Source organism: Lygodium microphyllum, chromosome 11 (assembly GCF_053477565.2).
Source record: "Lygodium microphyllum isolate KBCC chromosome 11, Lygodium_microphyllum_v1.1.10, whole genome shotgun sequence".
NCBI lineage: Eukaryota > Viridiplantae > Streptophyta > Polypodiopsida > Schizaeales > Lygodiaceae > Lygodium > Lygodium microphyllum.
Window position 1 is genome coordinate 152,488,815 of NC_141145.1, and position 20,885 is coordinate 152,509,699.

The 20,885-nt window shown below is 43.4% G+C and overlaps 1 protein-coding gene across 1 annotated transcript in view; it reads right to left on the minus strand.

Moving 5' to 3' along the window:
• Window positions 1-19,124, minus strand: part of LOC148029538 (elongation factor G-1, mitochondrial-like) — an 80,867-nt gene extending 61,743 nt beyond the window's left edge. The window contains exons 1-2 of the mRNA XM_087688394.1: window positions 18,687-19,124; window positions 18,321-18,542 (exon numbers count right to left, since the gene is read on the minus strand). Of these exons, the coding sequence (XP_087544520.1) occupies window positions 18,321-18,542; window positions 18,687-19,070 (606 nt within the window). The 5' untranslated portion in view covers window positions 19,071-19,124. The remainder of the gene's footprint in view (window positions 1-18,320; window positions 18,543-18,686) is intronic.
• Window positions 19,125-20,885: the final 1,761 nt, after the last annotated feature.

Sequence of the window (20,885 nt, forward strand, 5' to 3'; positions counted from 1 at the left end):
GTGTAACCAATGCAACCATACACCTAATAGTGGTTGAAACCAGTCTTTCTTCCGTGGATGGGTGGTAATTCCCTAATTACAAATTAGTTGCAATAGTAACATTTATTACAAAACTTAAAAATGCAAATTAACTTACAATCTTGGACAATGGGCACCCTGTTGGCCCCAAAACTGGCGCCCCTTTCAATATTTATTTAACTTAATTGAAAAAGAAGTTGATGTACAATGGGATTCTCCCAATCCCTTTCGGTATTCCAACTTCCCTTGCTGTCCAAAATCACTAGCAAGTCTTCAATCTGATTTGCCCCTCGATCCAACCAATCAATTGGCCTTCACCCACTTTGATGGAGATGGAAAATACCCCAAATTCATTGATTTGTTGTTCCCTTCACTTGAATTTGATTGAAAACAACTTCAGCCTTGTTGAATCCAAGTCTTGGAGTTTCCAATTTCTGCTGCGCTTTTGAAGTTATTACTAAACCCTAATTTTTGCTGCAAATTAGGGTTTACAATAGAGAAATCTAAAATTTCTGAACCTCTGGTGATCTCTATGCTGTAGTCTTTGGAGCAAGGCTGTAGAAAGGCTCGGAGATGAAGGAGAATGCTGAGGAGAGAGGAAATTCAGAATTTCTTTGCAAAGAATTAAAGAAAATCTGTCATTTACTGCTGCTGTCCTCTCTCAACAGCCTGTACATGCTGTCACCTGCTGTTGATTGGTCTTCTCGTGCCCCTAGCTAACCCAAAAGGTCCTCCAATGGTTGCAAATCAAACCAACAGCATCTTCTTCCTCTCTCTTACAGGTTGAAATACACCAAAATGCCTCTCTCCAGCCTCTAAAGACGTTTTTAAGTCTTGCATGGGCATTTTTAATAAGTGGCAGCCTTCCCAAATGGTTTTTCCAACATTATCCATAATTAAATATTAATTTTCAGTCTTTAAATACTGAAAATTAATCTAATAACTATTTTGATGCCCTAAAAAATAATCTAACTGGCCAATAATTAAATTGGCTAGGCAACTTTCATTCCTAAGTGTCTCTGCGCCATCTTTGACCATCAAATTGTGTTAGGTACCATTAAATATCACTTCTCTAGTGTCACCAACAGACACTTATGGCCAAATGAATAACCTAAGACAACAACTGGCACCAAATACCACCAAGCACCTGTGTAGCATAACTTATAGCAACTTTTGCCTTTGACATCCAATAATTTCATCTGGTCCCGACTCGTAAATTTACTCTAATCCCAGTTACACCTCACATATACAACATTTACTTAGCATGTGATTAAAAATTAATCCACATGTTAAGTGAGGTTTCAAAAATACAGTGTCCTCATGACACTAGTAGCAACATCTAAGTACGTTGCATAAGCATCAAACTGCCATAGTTAGCATGCCCCATACGAGCATGCCACAACTCTATCTATGACATAGCAAGAGTAATAGTAGATGCCAAGTAAACTGACTGGTCGATCAAATGAGCATCTAACTCATAAAGTCCATGACATAATGTGCCAGTAAGCCAAGTAGACTAACTAGTCAATCGAATGAGCACCTAACTTTTAAAGTCCATGACATAATGTACTAGTAAGTACCAAAGTCAAGAATTCCTTATCCTTGCATGCATTTATCATCATCAAATGTTACTTACATTCCACAGTTTACTAAAGAAGAGATGGCCAGCAAATTCTTCTTTATTTCTAGCACATATAATGCATCTTGCAAATGGAGAGCAGAGCTAGCAATGGCTTTCAAGACAATCTCTCGAACATCTCTAACCAGATAAGATACATTGTTGGTATATTCCATTAATTTGCCAACAGGAGCTGCAACAACAAAGGTAAACAAATCCCTACGGGATATACTGTGCTTAGAAGCACCACTATTAAAAAAACCAAGTGCTAGCATCGTCTATAGAGCTAAATGCTCAATCAACCCAAGAAGAATTATAATTGCAAGTGTAAAAATAGTAGTCACGGTCAACAACGAAAGACGCGGACTCTGTAGCAATAGCAGTAAAAGGTGCATCTGAAACAAACATCCTAGACTCCTTTTTCTCCTTGACAATGTGTTTCTTGCATTCTGTGATGTAATGACATGGTTTTTTACAATAATGACACTTACCCTTCTTGGCTTGCGTGCCCCCCTACTTGTCATTTTGTGATGTTCAATGCCTACCATTGCAAGAGGTATTGAGCTAAAACACGCTTTTCAGCTGATTAGCATTCTTAAAACAATCCCAAAACACACTTAATTAATGAAAAACCCTAAAAAGGAAGCAGTCCAAGATAGTTTCAGTGGTTCCCTCAAAAACCTTGATTCTTTGGGGCACCCTTCAACATCTATAAATAGACAGGCTGCCCCTATTCAGCCTTATTCCCATCTGTGCAAGTTTCACACCCTTACAGATTTTAGCCATCAGGCCACACACACGTGGCTATCCAGTCCCAAACACTCCTATCACACCTTTTGCTGCTGCATTTACTCCTCCAGTGTGTAGGCGATAGCTAGCAGCCCATCTTCATCATCAAGCCACAACTTCCTCTATCAGGCGACAGCTTATCCACACCAGGCGACAACTGCCTACCCTCTTCATCATTTGTCCTCCTGAGACCTACGCCTGCTTAAACCTCTTCATCCTACACTCCGACTGGTGGTCACAAACTTGGGATCCGTCTCTGGTGGACGTCACTCTCTGACACACTGCTCTGCCCTTGAGTATCTGTACACTCTTACATTCATTTGCAGTATTCATACCTCAGAGTTGTGTTCTTCTTTCCCTTCTTCTGTTTATGTTTGAGTTTCTGTGTTTGAGTTTCAAGTTTTGCATTTAGGGTTTGAGTTTTGAGTTTGAGTTTTGTGTTTAGGGTTTGAGTTTTGCTTTTTGTGTCTATGTCTGTGTCTGTGTTCGTCTCTTTGTGTTTTTGTCGTGGTCATACACTCGTTGTTTCCTCAGTGCAAACCCTAGCAGTTTTCTTCGCAAGAGGTGGACTTCTTGCAACAACCTTCATCATGATTCTCAGTTTCTTGATTCAATCCAGCTATGGCTTCATTGTGTTATAGTTTAATACAAGTTTCAACTATGGCATGGCTATGGCTAATTGACTCATATGTTGTTTCTTGATTTTCTTGGCATTTTAATTCAAGATACACTAAGTTCATTTCATTCATTAGTTACTGCAACAACTTCCATTAATCAATGGCCTCCCACATCAGCACTCATCATCTGCAACTCTTCAACAAACCTCATGAAACTAAGCGAATCTTTCTCTATGTAAGAAAGGAGTTCAACTTAGCACAAACACAAAAAGCCATATGGAGTGTGCTTCAATATTGATACCAATGGCAACTAGACTGTGTAGATCTAACGACAAGGAGCACGAGAAGAAGGTCAAATCAATGATTTTCCTACAGAATTATTCCTACAATATGAGAAAATCCATGACCATTTTAAGTTTGGAGACATCTATTCTTTCCTTCTTTGCTATAGAAATTGTAGATTCCAGCCTTGAAGCATGAGCTCACAATGTGTATGGACTCAAGATAGCAACCAATCTTCTCCTCACAGCATATAGAATCCATTGGGAAGCTCTTCAACTCCATTTAAAGTTGTAGAAGGTGGCAAGAAAGTGTCCCCCTACTTCGCACACAAAGAACAAGATCTTTTAAGGCTGATCAGTGTATAGAAAACATGGATGTAGTCTATGCAAAGGTCAAGTATGCTTTGCAAAGGTCTCAAGAGAAGCCAAAGAAGACAAATTATTGCCATAGACGTGCTTTTGTAATTTGCAAAGAGCGATTATGTATTGTTGTACTTTGAAAAGGCAAGGCTAGAAAAGATGAATGGTGAAGAGAGGTTGTATCCAAACCTGAGTATGAGATACTATGGGCCCTTTAAGGTATTGGAGACAATAAGCAATGTCACTTTCTATCACGGGGATGTGAAATTTTGAGATGCTCTAATCTTGTCGATAACATTTGATTAAGATATTAATCAAATGTGCAAGGCTGTTTAGAATATGCGATGCACATGGCAATTATTTAATAGTAATAGATCAAGGACCCCGAGGATACAATGGATACCAAAGGCAAAAGTTGAGTTGCAATAAGCTATGTTTGACAAGGACCAGGTGGTACTCAGTGTCAAATTTGGATCTAGATCAATTTATTGGCCACTAATGTCACCGGTGACATCAAAGACTAGGCATTAATTAATTAATTAATGCCAATCTAAAGTCTAATAACTGCTCAAGGATACTTGGAAGACAAATTGACCGAGTCAATTAAATTATTGGTTGATGCAATTCATTTTTTTAAAACTAGAATGATTATTAAATTAATTTTCAGAATTAATATTTTAAAAATTAATTTAATAAGTTGGATAATGCTGAAAAATAGGATTAGAAGGCTGTCACTTGGCAAAACTTGCCCGTGCAAGTAGAAAAACGTTTCTAAGTACTGGTGGAGTCTATTCTAGCCATTGTGAGAGAGAAGGAGACTGTCAGAGAGCAAGAAGATATCGCTGATGTGATTTGCAGCCACCATGGACCAATCCTACAGCAAGTGACAGTAATTTGGAGCCTTGCAAGAGCAGGTGACAGCAGCCCAAGGTCCTTTTGGTGTAGGTGACAGCATACAAGACGGGGCAACAATCTTTCTAGTGGTCCTAAGCTCTAAGTAGTAGGTTCCATGGTGTTTGAGCAGGGCAGCAGCAGTTTTTCAATGTTTTTTACAATGAAACTCTCAAATTTTCCTCTAAAGCATTCTCTCTCATTCCCTAGTCATTTCTCAAGTTATCTCAATATTTTCCAACAGTTTGAGCCATTAGAGAAAGAGATTTCAATTAATCTCTGCTGCAAACCCTAATTTATAGCAAAAAGGTTTGATAACCACCTTGGAATGCAAGCTTAAAATAGAGGGCCTAGGGCTTGAATTCCAGTAGGTAAAATTGAGGAATTTCAAGGAGATTCAAGAGACCAACCAACCAATATCACATTTGGGGCTGAATTTGTCTTTCAAGGAGCAAGGTGAAGGCCAATTCTTGAGAAAACCAAGGGGTAAATAGGTTTGGAGACTTGCTGGTCAGTTTTTGTTGGATGTAAAGTCCCTTCGTCTCCGTGTAAATAGACTTACGGGTGTAAACACACCCTTAATGTACCCTAACATATAAATATATTCTTTTATTCTTTGTGTACCATAACAAACGATACACCTATCTCTACGTTCACTCTCTCTAACTCTCAACTCAGCTCTGCTCTTCAGCTAACGCCTTGATCTCGCACGCCATTGCGCACTCACCCCTTCAATCTGGTATCAAAGCCCAAAGTGCACGCTTCCCGATATCAAAGGCAGCTCGCGAACAACTCGAGGCAAAAGAAGGTCAGTCGAGCACCAGTCAGTGTGACTCGCAACTGCTGAGTGTGTGGTCGTTGGGCAACAGGCTGACACACACAGTCGACAAGGCTTCTGGGTAACGAGCAACAGCTCACAAGCAGAAGGCAGGATCAAGACAGATTCAACATGGACCACAGCGATGGGCAGCACCAGCGACGACCAGTGACGAGCGACGTCAGCACGGAATCCAAGCATGATAGGCGTGACGAAGCCGCGACCAGCGCATGACGAACAGGCAACACACGTCAGATGGCAACCGGTGAGGTTTCAAGTCACACGACGTGATGCGACTGGCAGGTCAACTGACCTCGTCACATCATTCTTTTTGGGCCACAAATTCGTTTTTCTTTTTCCTAAAAATTTCTCTTGAAATTTTTCCTTGGCTTGACAGAGGTTCGCGCGTGCAAGCACAGAGTTCAGATTTGTGCATATCTATGCCCAGAATTTTGGGGCTTTTCAGGTTGAGTGCTGCTCATGCAAAATTGAGGCATCTGTGTCAGAAATTGTAGACACAGTGTGCGTTTGAATTGGGGATTTCGCCAAATCTACTAAAATATTGCTCATCCGAGTGAAATTTCTCAACATTGGACCCATAAAATTCGGGGCTTTTGCTATATTGGTGAAATTTTGTTCAACTGAGTCAGATTCGCTGACATTTGTGCACACTTGGACCCAAAAATTTTGGGGCTTTTGCAAAATTTTGTGAAATTTTGCTAAATTTGCCCGTTTTATGCTCTCGGAAATATGTATTAATGCAATTGGGGCACATTTCATAGTGAATTTTTTTGGAGCTTTTGCTAAAATCTGTGGATTTTGGCAAAGTTAATGCATGAAATGCACTTTGGGAATATTGCAACAGGTGATAAGCACATCACCAAAAAGGAGGTAATTGATGCCTTACTTTCAGCTCATAATGGGCTATCACAATCATGGATAGTGGACAGTGGTGCCTCTTTTCATGTTACTCCCTCTTTGGAGTCATACACTGCACGTTGCCTAGGCAAGGTTTACTTAGGTGATAACTATGTATGTGAGACAGAGGGTGTTGGCACCATTCACTTGGCTCTTGAAAATGGCCAAGAGCTGATTTTGCAGGATGTCAAATTTGTACCTGGCATAAAGAAGAGTCTACTATCAGTTGGGCAGCTTGATGCTAAAGGGTATTTTACTACATTTGGCGGTGGATCTTGGAAGGTCCATAAAGACTCTATGCTGATTATTAAAGGCAGCAAAAGGGAGACTTTATATTATTTGCATTGTAAAGCATTAGCTGGCAAGTTCTTGGCTATGGCTGAAGTCCATTCACAGATGGAGCTTTGGCACAAAAGACTTGGTCATATGAGCCAGAAAGGCCTTCAGGTTCCCTTCTCTTTAGGGAGATTTGATTTAAAAGGCTCTCGTCTTGAATTTTGTAAGGATTGCTTATATGGAAAACAAGTGAAGTCTCCTTATTACTCTAGTGTCGTTAAAAAGTCTAATGCTCATGACCTAATACACTTTGATGTGTGCACTATGCCTGTTAATTCGTATGGGGGTGCACGGTATTTTGTTACTTTCACTAATGATTTCAGTAGAAAGTCACGGGTGTATGTACTTAAGAGCAAAAAGGAAGTGTTGAATTCTTTAAAAAAGTTTCATGCTTTTGTTATCACACAAAAAGGGCTTAAGTTAAAAGCCATAAGAACAGATAATGAAGGTGAGTATGTCTCAAAAGAATTTAACAAGTTTTGTGAGATGCATGGCATTAAGAGGGAGTTGACAGCCCCTTATAATCCTGCATCAAATGGCGTGGCTGAAAGATTTAACCGCACACTTTGTGAGAGAGTCAGATGCATGATGTCCACAGCTAATCTCCCGTAGCAGTTTTGGGGAGAGGCTCTTAAAACTGCAATTCATGTATGCAATCGCTCTCCCAATCGTGCATTGAAAAATGGCATTCCTGAAGAGGTTTGGTCTGGCAAACGTGCTTCATATGACCATTTGTGTGTCTTTGGCTGTGATGCCTTTATGCATGTACTTGTAGAACAGAGAACCAAACTAAACATGAAATCCATCAAGGGCATCTTCACAGTCGAGATGTAGTATTTAATGAGGTAAAGTTACTGAAAAATGCTACACATGGTGATCTTGACAAAAAGAAGGTCAATTTTCAACATGAACAACCAGCCATTTAGCAACCATTAGCTGAAAGTTCTGTCCCTTTTTATGCTGAAAATGAGCACCAACCTATTGTGCTACAACCAGAAGATCATGGACAGCAAATAGATGCACAGGATGAAATAGGACAGCAAGAAGAACATGCTGAAAACAGATTACAGCAGCAAGAAAATGCTGAAAATCAGCCACCTGGTGATGGTGTGCACATTCCTCAAGATGTAGGCCCACTGCCTGATAATACAGATCATTGGGTAAGACGGTCTACACGTGTCAGAAGGCAGCCACAGAGGTTTCAGCCATCTTTGGATTGCATTTTGTTGACTAATGAGGGTGAGCCTCTAACATTTAAAGAGGCACAGTCATGTGAGAACAAGAGAAAGTGGGAGCTTGCTACACATGAAGAGATGAAGTCTCTATATGCAAATAACACATGGGAGCTTGTACCTTTGCCCAAGGATAGGAAAGCTATTCCAAATAAATGGGTTTACAAAGTGAAATGTATTGATGGGAAGCCCAAGGACAAGGCACAGCTGGTTGCTGAGGGCTATACACAAAAGGAAGGCATAGACTTCCAGGAGGTCTTTTCACCAATGGTGAAGATGACTACGATCCGTGTTTTGTTTGCTCTCACTGTATCCTTGGATTTAGAGTTGGATCAGATGGATGTGAAGACTACTTTTCTTCATGGTGACTTGGATGAAGAGCTCTACATGAAGCAGCCAGAAGGATTTGCTTCACGTAAGCTGAAACGCAGCTTATATGGGCTAAAACAAGCCCATAGACAATGGTACAAAAAATTTGATACCTTTACGCTCAGCCATGGACAGGGTTAGTTGTTTCTCTCACAGAACAAGTACATCAACAAAGTACTTGACAGGTTTAATATGGCTGATGCTAAGCCTCTTGGTGTGCCTTTACCGCAACATACAAAGCTTAGCAAAGCTGATTGCCCTAGAAATGATACAACTGCTAGTGCCATGAAGGGTATACTTTATGCATCAGCTTGTGGATCTTTGAAGTATGCCATGGTTGCAACTCGCCCTGACATTGCTCATGCAATGGGAGTTGTTAGCAAATTTATATCTAACCCTGGCAAGCCACATTAGGAAGCAGTGAAATGTATCTTCAGATACTTGAGAGGTACACAAGAAAAGTGTATATGCTATGGAAAGGGTACACTAGAGTTGCAGGGATTTTGTGATTCAAACATGGTAGGGGATCTTGATACTAGGAAATCTACTAGTGGGTATGTTTTTACTTTGGAAAGGGTACACTAGAGTTGCAGGGATTTTGTTATTCAAACATGGTAGGGGATCTTGATACTAGGAAATCTACTAGTGGGTATGTTTTTACTTTGGCTAGTGGGGCTATCTCTTGGTGTTCAAGATTGCAGAAAATTATGGCACTAAGTACAATAGAAGCTGAATATATTTCAGTCACTGAAGCTTCTAAGGAAGCTATTAGGCTTGGCCGTCTGGTCAAGGATTTTGGTCTTTCTTCACGTACGCTAGTGCTTGGTTGTGATAGCCAAAGTGCAGTATGTCTGGCTAAGAATGCCATGTTCCATGCACGTACCAAACACATAGATATTCAGTATCACTTTATTCGACAGGTCTTGGATGATGATCTTGTCACACTGACTAAGGTCAAAACCCAAGATAACCTTGCAGATGTTCTCACTAAGTCTCTTGCAAAGGCTCAGCATGAGCATTGCATTTGTTTAGTGAGAGTTGGCTAGCTTAAAGGTACCACTTCGGGCCTTTAAGTGGGAGGTTGTTGGGTGTAAAGTCCCTACTTATGGGTGTGAACACACCCTTAATGTACCCTAACATATAAATACATTATTTTATTCTTTGTGTACCATAACAAATGGTATGCCTATCTTTGCGTTCACTCTCTCTAACTCTCAACTCAGCTCTGCTCTTCAGCTAACGCCTTGATCTCGCTTGCCATTGCACACTCACCCCTTCACTTTTGATAGCAAGAGGCACTTGGATTAGTGGAGATCAAAGAATCTCAATTGTACTCCTTCCCTTTGCAATATAAGATAAAGAAATACTGCAAGGGGTGCCAATTTTGGGGCCAACAAGGTGTCCAATGTCCAAGATTAAAGTGGTAAAGTGTGCATTTTCCGTTTATGTGAATATTATGCTTACTGTAATTAATGCTAAATCAGGTTATTTACCACCCTATTTGAGGAGGAAGGCTAGTTTCACTTACAGTCTAAAATCACCTCTATACTAGCAAAAACACAATGTTTTTCAGATGAGCTTATTGAGGCCTTTTCATGATGATGTACCTAAGGACGTGGCTGCTGAAATTCAACCAAAGGTTGAGAAACTAGATGAGATTTTGATACCTGAGTAGATTTTTGCACATAAAGAGAGAAAGATCAGAGGTAAAGTTTCCAAAATATATTTGGTGAAGTTTTAGAACTATTTACTAGTGGATGCTACATGAATGGAAGAGGATGACTTGGCAAACCATCCTTGTGTTGCAACTTTACCTTGAGGCTTTTCAGTTAGAGCCAGCTTTGGATCGAGCTCAATCAAGTTAAATAGACCACGGGATCTATGGCATTGCTTAATGCTCAAAGGGGGAGGTAACATTTCCACTCCCCTAGTGATCAACAGCTCTTATGTATAGTGGATCTTTATTATATTCAATATGTATATAGGATACTTTGCTAACAATATGTCTACCATGATGTCACTATTCAGTATACTAATCACCTGTTAGCCTGCTCTTCTTCAATCTCAGTCTGTCATCTCCTGGTTGTGAGCTCCTGTCAGAGTCTGACAGGAGACAGAGGAGCTCTGTCAGGACATTTTTGTGGCTGCTCTAGTCAGCATGCAGCCCTGGGTTTGTTCCAGCCCAAACTGGGCTGTTTTTGTGCTGACTGCCCATTTTTCTGGGCAGTCGGCCAGATCTGGCTGGTCGGCCAAATCTGGCCAGGTCGGCCAGTTTGGCTGGTCGGCCAGTTTGCTGGCCTGGGGGCTAATTATATCAGCCCCCCAAGTCAGTCCAGCATTGCTCTCTGCAGGTACAGCACTGCTCCCTCCGTCTCCGTCTCCGGCATTGGTGCTGCCACTGCTTCCAGTCTGTCCTGGTTCCCTCACTGACGCTCCGGGCTGCGTGCAGGGACTGTTCTGTCCATTCCAGTGTATTCAGCATTCATCTCAGTCAGTGCAGACTTTCTTCCTTCATTCTCTGCTTTCTCTCTCCTCTCCTCTGTGTTCGTGTTCTTCCGTTGCGCACTCTCACATGGTATCATCACCTGATTGAGAGCACGGAGGACATACCCACAGGAGAGAAATACCTTACTGCTGCTGCCAACAGATCAACCACAGCCAGGCGACTGCATCAGGAGGCTGTCCAGTCTGCGTTTGCTGCCCATTCTGCCTGCAGGGGCTGCCACGTCATCCAGCGACGCAGCAACCCTGCGTTTTCCACCAGGCGGCCTCTCCTGCTGCTGGGCGACCTCCCTACAGGCTGCGTTTTGCTGCTCTGCAGGTCGCTTCCACTCCTGGCGGCACTTTTCCTGCAGGCGACCTCTGTCTGGGCTGTTTCCTGGTGCTGGTGGTCTCTTTTCTGGTGTTCGACATTAGATCTCTTTGCGTTTTGCAGATCCAGGTGTTTGTAGGCACCCCCTGCCTGCGTCTTGGTGGTTGGTGACCACATTGCTGGTCCTATTTCGACAGCGGCACAACTTTCTTTGGTATTTTTGCAGATTGGAAGATGTCTTACCAGTTTTCAGGCTTTGAAGACTCAGAGGATGAGCTTCTCTCTCATCATTCCTCTGAGCAAAGGCGGGATTATCGTAAAGTTCGACATCGGGAAGACCCTCCTCGCACTCGTCCTTCTTCAGTCCATGCATCTCAGAGGGTTCCATCTACTGCGAAGGTTTCTTCAGTGAAGACTGCATCAGATGTGCGGATGCCTTCCTTGATTCCCTCTATCCAGGTGCCGATTCTCCCTTCCTTTCCGAAGGAAGATAAGTTGGATGGTTCCAACTACTCCCTATGGTCATGCAAGGTGGCTTGCATCCTCGATACATTTGACCTTTGGGAGCTTGTTTATTCGCCCATCGACCGACCCCCCGTGGATTCGTCCGATGGCACCTCTATGGACCGTGCAACCTTATGGGATAGGCTCAACTCTCGAGCCCGTTCCTTTCTTTTTATGAGTCTCCATGATTCTGTTCTTGTACATGTTCACAGGTTAAAGACCGCGGTGGAAGTATGGACAAAGCTTGCGTCTTTGTATCAGCACAAGACATTTGCCCACAAGATTTCCCTGGAGAAGAAGTTGCGGATGCTCAGTCTTGATGGTTCTTCTTCCATGAAGGAGCACATCACGAAGATGGAGGATATGCGAGGCGAGCTAGCCTCTCTTGGTCGTCTGATATCGTCTGAGGATATGGCGATGATTCTGTTGACTCAGCTGCCATCACCCCGTTATGATGTCTTCTACACCAGCCTCATCACTTCGAGGACCCGTGAGACACTCCTATGGGAGGAACTTTCCCCGCTTGTCTTGAAGCATGACGAGCGACTCAAAGAGGTGGGAGCCAGTGGCTCCACCAAGGCATTTACGGCTGGCACAGGTGGCGGCAAGAAGAAGAAACAAAAGAAGGAGAAGGCCAAGGACAAGAAGGAGGACAAGAAGGACAAGAAGGAGAAGAAGCCCAAGTGTCCCCATTGTGGGAAGGGCACTCATCCCAAGGAGAAGTGTTGGCAGAAGTATCCCCATTTGAAGCCTAAGGAGAAGGACTCGAAGGCGGCCCCAGCCACAACAGAATCTGCGTTTGTGCATCTCTTTGTTGAGGAAGACACTGCCCTAGCTTCTACCACACAGGAGAAGCCTTGGCTCGTCGACAGTGGAGCATCTTCACATATGACCTTCCGTCAGGATTGGCTTCAGGATCTTTGTTCCAGAGGGGGTACAGTCACCATTGGTGACAATTCTACAGTTCCTGTTCGAGGCGTGGGGACTTTACCTATGTTTTCTGACAGGCGGTCTTCCTCCGCCAAAGTTCTCTATGTCCCTGATTTGGGTTTTAACCTATTATCTGTGCATGGTCTTACTCAGTTGGGTACCCGAGTCATTTTTACTCAGGATGCAGTCACAGTGGAGGATGCTTCTACAGGTGATGCTCTTTGGACAAGTACACAGGAGGGTGGGCTTTATACGGTCACAGCCTTGGCTGCGCGGACTTCCCATGAGCTTGGGCTGCTTTGGCATGCTCGGTATGGTCATTTGAACCTCAATTCTCTTCGCCAGGCTTCTAGGAGGAAGATGGTGGAGGGACTTCCTGATTTCCCTCCTCTTCACACTTTGTGCCCTAGCTGCTTGAGGGGCAAGCAGCACCGGCAACCTCACCCGCCGGTTGCTTCTAGGCGGGCTACTTCTCCGCTTGAGTTGGTTCATACCGACCTTTGCGGACCTATGGGCACGGCCTCCCTTGGGAAGGCCAAGTATTTGATGCTGATTGTGGACGACTTTAGTCGTTATGTGTGGCCTTATTTCTTGGAGTACAAGAGCGAGGCGTACTCCCGTTTCTGTGAGTGGCAGGTGTTTGTGGAGACCCAAACAACTTCCAAGGTTCGTGGTGTTCGAGCTGATCACGGTGGAGAGTTTACTTCTCATCTTTTCTCTCAGTTTTACAGGGATCATGGTATTCGGGTGGAGTATTCCCATCCGAACACACCATCAGAGAATGGTGTGGTGGAGCGTGCGAATTGGACCATGATTGAGATGGCCCGATCTATGCTGGAGCATAGGAGTCTTCCTCATTTCCTTTGGGGTGAGGCGGTGGCTACAGCGGTGCATATACGCAACCGCTCTCCGACTTCGGCATTACAGGACATGACTCCGTATGAGGCGTTCTTTGGGAAGAAGCCTTCCGTGTCCCATTTTCGCATCTTTGGGTGCGATGCTTTTGTCCATGTGGACAAGAAGAAGAGGAAGACGAAGTTCGACTCTAAGTCGAGAAAGGTTATCTTCGTTGGTTATAGCACGACCACGAAGGGATATCGGCTCTATGACCCGACAACGCGGACGGTTGAAGTGAGCAGGGATGTGATCTTTGATGAGGCTTCGGCCTCTGAGGATCCGATTGATGGTTCTATTACAGATGTTTCTTCATCATCGACGGACCCCCCCCCCCCCCCACATTCTCTCCCTTCACTTCCTTCCAGGATGCCCCTTAGCACCTCCCCTATTCCTCCTCCTTCGGCTTCCCTTTCCCCTTTGGTGGATGTGCCTTCGTCTTCTACGAGCTCTTCTACCGCCACTTCGGGATCTTCACGGGATGTACAGCCTTCTTCAGATGCGGAGGATCTACCTTCACTCGGTGGGGGGGAGTCCCTCTCCGATTTGGGTGCTTTACAGGTTCCGAAGGCCCCCCGGTCTCCCTCACAGTCGCCGGAGTCTCTCAGGATTCTCTCAGGATTCCTTTATGGTATCGCCGGCTCATGCAGGATTCAAGTGTTACTCACTTTCCTGCTTCTTCTACAGGTCCACGTCGATCAGCCCGTTTACAGGCCCAGCGGGACAGTTCACTATGTGTGAACTATGCTCTTATGTCACAGATTCTTCAGGATTCCGAGCCTACCACTGTGGAGGAGGCTCTTGCACAGGATATTTGGAGACAAGCTATGCAGGCCGAGCTCGACTCCATCGAGCGAAACCATACGTGGGAGCTTGTACCGCGTCCCGCGAAACGGAAGGTGATTGGTGTGAAATGGGTCTTTAAGACCAAATATCTTGCTGATGGCTCCTTGGACAAGCATAAAGCTAGGCTTGTTGCCAAGGGTTTTGCCCAGCGTGCAAGGTTGGATTACTTTGAGACTTTTGCTCCTACAGCTAGGATGTCCACCATCCGAGTTCTTTTGGCTCTTGCTGCTCACCACCGTTGGCCTGTCTATCAGATGGACGTCAAGTCTGCTTTTCTGAATGGCGTTCTTGAGGAGGAGATTTATGTTTTACAGCCTCCTGGTTTTCTTGTGCAGGGGAAGGAGGATCATGTCTACAGGCTGCGGAAGGCTCTTTATGGCCTAAAGCAAGCTCCTCGTGCTTGGTACCAGCGGATTGACCGCTTCTTTCTACAGAGTGGCTTTGCGCGCTCCGCTTATGATCCCAATCTCTACTCACGGGTTGTGGATTCTCTTTCGGTGTTCCTCATCTTGTATGTGGATGATCTTATCATTACAGGGAGCGACACTCAACAGGTGGAGCATACACGATCCATTCTTCAGCAGGAGTTTGACATGACGAATCTCGGGATCCTTCACTTCTTTCTGGGTCTAGAGATCTATCAGATGGCACAGGGCATTTTTATCTCGCAGCACAGGTACATCTCCGAGCTTCTTTCGGAGTTTGATATGGCTGAGTGTCGGCCTATCTCATGCCCCATGGACCCTGAGTCCAAGCTTTTGACAGCTGGAGTTCCTCTTACCGATCCCACCCGTTACAGGTGCCTTGTCGGCTCTCTTATCTGGCTGCTTCACACTCGGCCGGATATCTCTTTTGTGGTGGCTTTATTGTCTTCTTTTATGCAGACTCCTACCCAGGATCACTGGCAGGCGGCCTTGCGGGTTCTTCGCTATTTGCAGGGGACTCGATCCTTTGGGATCCTGTATGGAGATGGGATTACCCTTTCTGGATGGAGTGATTCTGATTGGGCAGGTGATATGGATTCGAGACGATCCACTACCGGTTATGCTTTCACCCTTGGATCTGGTGCTGTCTCTTGGAGCAGCAAGAAGCAGCCTACTGTGGCACTTTCTTCTACAAAGGCTGAGTATCGGGCCCTATGTTCGACCGCTATGGAGGCAGTTTGGCTCCGTCGCTTACTCGCGGAGATTGGCTTTTCCCAGACCGGACCTATGGAGCTGCGCGTGGATAACCCGAGTGCTCTTGCTCTAGCTAAGAACCCGGTGTTCCATGCTCGTACGAAGCACATTGAGGTTCAGTATCACTATGTTCGAGAGCGGATCGTGGATTCGGAGCTGGTGGTGGTCTATTGTCCTATGGCGGCCAATGCAGCTGATCTCTTTACAAAGCCCTTGCCTCAGGCTTCTTTGCTTCATCACATGCAGTTCTTGGGTCTTCAGACACTCCCAGGAGTTGAGAGGGGGTGTTAGCCTGCTCTTCTTCAGTCTCAGTCTGTCATCTCCTGGTTGTGAGCTCCTGTCAGAGTCTGACAGGAGACAGAGGAGCTCTGTCAGGACATTTTTGTGGCTGCTCTAGTCAGCATGCAGCCCTGGGTTTGTTCCAGCCCAAACTGGGCTGTTTTTGTGCTGACTGCCCATTTTTCTGGGCAGTCGGCCAGATCTGGCCATAGTCGGCCAGATCTGGCTGGTCGGCCAAATCTGGCCAGGTCGGCCAGTTTGCTGGCCTGGGGGCTATTTATATCAGCCCCCCAGTCAGTCCAGCATTGCTCTCTGCAGGTACAGCACTGCTCCCTCCGTCTCCGTCTCCGGCATTGGTGCTGCCACTGCTTCCAGTCTGTCCTAGTTCCCTCACTGACGCTCCGGGCTGCGTGCAGGGACTGTTCTGTCCATTCCAGTGTATTCAGCATTCATCTCAGTCAGTGCAGACTTTCTTCCTTCATTCTCTGCTTTCTCTCTCCTCTCCTCTGTGTTCGTGTTCTTCTTCCGTTGCGCACTCTCACATCACCGCAATTGATATGCAATTGGTAGAGTTTTTCACCTATAGCTCTAAAGCTATACATGTGCATCAATTTGCATCAGTGTATGATCCTCAAAGATTGATTATCAGTTGGTGGTTTTCGGTGGATGATCATTAATTCTCAATGGTAATTAACTAGTTTTATAAAAGCTTGCTTTATGAATGTCATTGATAGTTCAACCATCGTTTATGCTCAATTTATACTTTGCTAAGATCATTTGGCCAAAACACTTGAGATATGCTAAAGCGAAATGCATTCTACAGATTTCAATCAGTAATTTTGCATTCTTTAGGACTCTTATGCTAAATTTATACCTTGTATAGCATTCTCTCTCATTCTCCAGACATTTCTAAACTCCCCTCTGCATTTCCAACAATTTGAGTTATCAAAGGAAGAGATTTCAATCAATCCCTAATGTAAACCCTATTGTATAGTAGAAATTAGGGTTTTGACTTCTACCTCAAGACACCTACTCATAATTGAAGATACAAGACTTGAATTTGCATATAAATTTGAAAATTTTCAAAGCGATTCAAGAGGCTAGCCAACCAATTTCAATTTGGGGGTAAATTTATCTCACAAGAAGCAAGGTGAAGGCTACTTCCCCAAGCAAACCAAGGAGAAATTTGGTTCGAAGCCTTGTTGGTCATTAAGAACAACAACTAGAACTTGGATTACCGAAGGAGATCAGTAAATTTCAATTGTACTCCATCCATTTGTAATAAAAGATAAAGAAATACAGAAAGTGGCTTCAATTATGGGGGGCAACAAGCTGTCCATTATCCAAGATTCAAGAGGTAAAGTGTGCATTTCAATTTACATGAATTAATTACTTGTTGTAATTACTATTAAATCAAGTTATTGCCACTTTATGCAAGAAGGAAGGCTGGTTTCATATTGCTTGTTGTAATTGCTGGTTAATCAAGTTGAGCACCATGCTATCCGAGAAGGAAGGCTAGTTTTAGCAAGTCTAAATTTCCTCAGTTCAACAATGAATATTAGATATTTACGAGTTAGGCCAATGCACTAGGATTGATGCATAAACACAACTGAGAACGCACTAGGATTGATGCATAAACACAACTGAGAATGCACTAGGATTGATGCATGAACACACTGGCTTCGTATATCAAATCAAATCAGTTTGGAAACTGAATTTTGCATCTATTATACACTGCTTGCAATGCACAACAAGTAGTACCACATCTGCACACCTTAGTTATCACTTTTGCAAGTAAATTGGACTTAGGAAAGCATGCATTGATATGCATTATACTTGTTAGATTGTGTTTTGTTGCACATTTGGTCAACATTGGTGAAAGCAACTAAGGACACAATGCTGGAAACAAGTCTTGATTGATTCAAGTGCAAGGCACATGGGAATCATTTTGCATTAAGAGAGTGCCAATTTGTGACAACAAGTCACTTGTGATTCATGCAAGAGATACCATAAGGAGCACCAATCTTTGGGGCTTATAATGTGTTGAATTGTGTGCACAAGTATCTTTGGGGTCTATCTTGTATCGGCTTTTGTGCAAGAGTACTCTAGATCCCCTATTCAATGAGCCTTTTATTTATCAATTGATTTATGTCATGTTGGCAAGTTTGTTTATGTCCACTACCCTTTAGAACTAATCTAAAGGCCAGTTTCATGGTTCTACCACCGCTAGGGTATCACCATCTTAAAGAAAGTGAGCTATGGTCATCTCAAGTGTAAGCACAAATTATTGTAATATGATTTTCGGCAAAGGATTCCAAAACATTACCATCTTCTCCTAGAAGGTGAGCTTGTGGTTGCCTTGTGGTGTGTAAAACTTGGAGTCCTAATGCACAACTCCCCAAAGGAAAGGAGAACCCAAGAAAGGGGGAAGTGAGCCTCAAATCTTTATTACAGCAGTCGTGTAAAGGATCGGTTTAGTTGTGTAAAGGATGCTAAGAGAATCCATGACACAAGATGAACATTGCATTGTAGTCGTTACTTTACAGCTCACACGTATCTTCTGCTTGATAAGATAGAAGAGCAATATTTTTCCAACAGTAACAATCATTGGTGACATTAAAAAACATATACCTGATCAATAACCTTCCAAGGATCAGCACCGCTACGATCGAGTTTATTTACGAATGCAAGGCGAGGAACTTCGTAACGTCTCATTTGGCGGTCAACTGTGATAGACTGGCTTTGGACACCCCCAACACTACAAAGCACCAAGATAGCCCCATCAAGCACCCTGAGAGCTCGTTCCACTTCAATCGTGAAGTCCACGTGTCCAGGTGTGTCGATAATATTGATCTACCAGCAACACGTTTTCGATTGAAAGATGGTAAGGCACAGATTACATGTGCATTACATTACATATATATACATGCACAGATTACATATGCATTGCATATCTATATACGTGTTATACATACAAACAATGCTCGAGGAAAGGACCTGATGATCGCCCCATGTGCAGTGCGTGGCAGCTGACTGGATAGTAATGCCACGCTCACGCTCGAGATCCATAGAATCCATCTTGGCACCGACGCCGTCCTTGCCGCGGACCTCGTGAATCTCGTGGATTCTGCCTGTGTAGAAGAGGACTCGCTCGGTGAGCGTGGTCTTGCCGGAGTCGATGTGCGCAGAGATTCCTATGTTGCGGATTTTCTCCATGCGGTCGCGCCATGACTCCGGATCCTCCTTGGGGCGGGGCACCGCCGCAAATCCACAGTGGCGCTGGCGGAGCCACCAACTCCACTTGGCACGGGCCGGGTCCTGAGAACTAGAGGCATACACGCGCGCAGGTGCCAAGAGGCGCGCGATGCCCCTCCTGGTCATGACTGCAACACACGAGAGAGAGTGAGAGAGAGCCCCGCTGCACGAAAGAGAAAAAAAAACATAGAGAAGACTGGCCACTTACATTAATGTTTTTGTACATTAATGTTTTCGTAAATTCATTTTTAGTGACCATGTCACCATACCTTTCAAAGCCTGTTAGGGTTTAAGTAGGGTTTAAGGCCCCCTTATAAAGTGTCACAAGGTGCTCCGTGCCTAGAATTTTCTAGCATTTCACGCCGATGAGTTCTGGCTTCATGTATTTGTATACCATTGCCTCTACAAAGAGAGAGAGAGACACACACACACACACACACACTCGTAATGTACATATATTAAATAGCAATATATATAAATAATATATGCATCATGTGTGTGTGTGTATGTGTGCTCTAATGCCATCTACTAACATGGATACACTCAAACATAGATTCACAATAGTCATCTCTTGATTATGACCATGGTCTTCTTTTCAGCATCATTCAAAGCCTCCTTAAACTATCTAAATGGTTGTTCTAAGTTGATAGGTCCTTGTATGTGGACACCTACCCACTCTAAGATGCATTCACCCCTCAATATATAGGATAAGATGGACTCCATTGTACATCCAAGTTTTACTCCTAATATGTTTGTTTCCTTCAACTTATTGTTTATCATATTTGGCTTTTATATTATAAAAGTCTATCCTTGATGGGATTATTCACTTGAGTTAATATATAGACCATAGCATTGATCCCTTAAAATCTCTCTCTCTCTCTCTCTCTCTCTCTCTCTCTCTCTCTCTCTCTCTCTCTCTCTCTCTCTCTCTCATATAACAACTTTCCACCATGGCAAGAATGCATATACCTAACTAAGGTCATGTAACCCCATGTGCCTAGCTATATTGGACATCACCACCCCATCTTGTAACTATTATAAGCCTAATTTTTCTAATTAATCTACTTGTTCTCATGCATTTTGGAAGGTCAATGTGTGTTAGAACTCCCATGATGTGTGTGGAAGTACTAAGCATCCACTCTTGGGGATTTGAAACTTTCTCATTTTTCATTAGTAGGAATGTGATGCCATGACTACGTTCTCATTATGCCTTGGTGGTGAGACTTTCAAGGGTTCTCCTCCCTTGCTACTTTTTGAAATACCTAATCATTGCATAACTTTTGACATGAAATCCCTCTCTAAGAGAGATAAGTAGAAAGTTTAGTGTATGATTTTCTCACTATCTTCCTTGCACATACACAAAAGATGTATGTATACATTCATTTACAAAGTGGATCAAGTGGCTTTGTATTCATGTAATGTGAGACTAAAGAAGGTTGAATAGATGCATAATGTTTGTGAGCTTCTTTGGTTGTGTCAAAGTTGATGTGGTTCAAGTCTTTGAATCAAGGGCATACGTAGGCACACATAAAGGTGTCAATCTAGAGAATTGAATGTGAAGAAGTATCAATACATTGTAGTATTTCAACGGGTATACATGCAGAATATATATGTGGTTTTCATTGTATGGTTTTGGTGTGTTTTTTGGATGGATATAGGAGTAGATGCATTGTGGGAAAGTTTGAATGTATTCATTGACTTAGAGTTGCATGTATTGGTACACAAACAACAATTGCATATTTCATGTCAATTCAATTTTATCGCATGGTGCTTATGTTTGAGAGATTCTAGCTCTTAGTGTCTCTTAGCATTGACTTAAACACATCGGCATCATGAATGATGCCACTTTTTATTAGTCTCCTTTGTAATTCTACCACAAGTTGGAAAGGCTTTATTTCTATTCATATACCTTGGGTAAGATTATCGTTTTAACTATTTGAG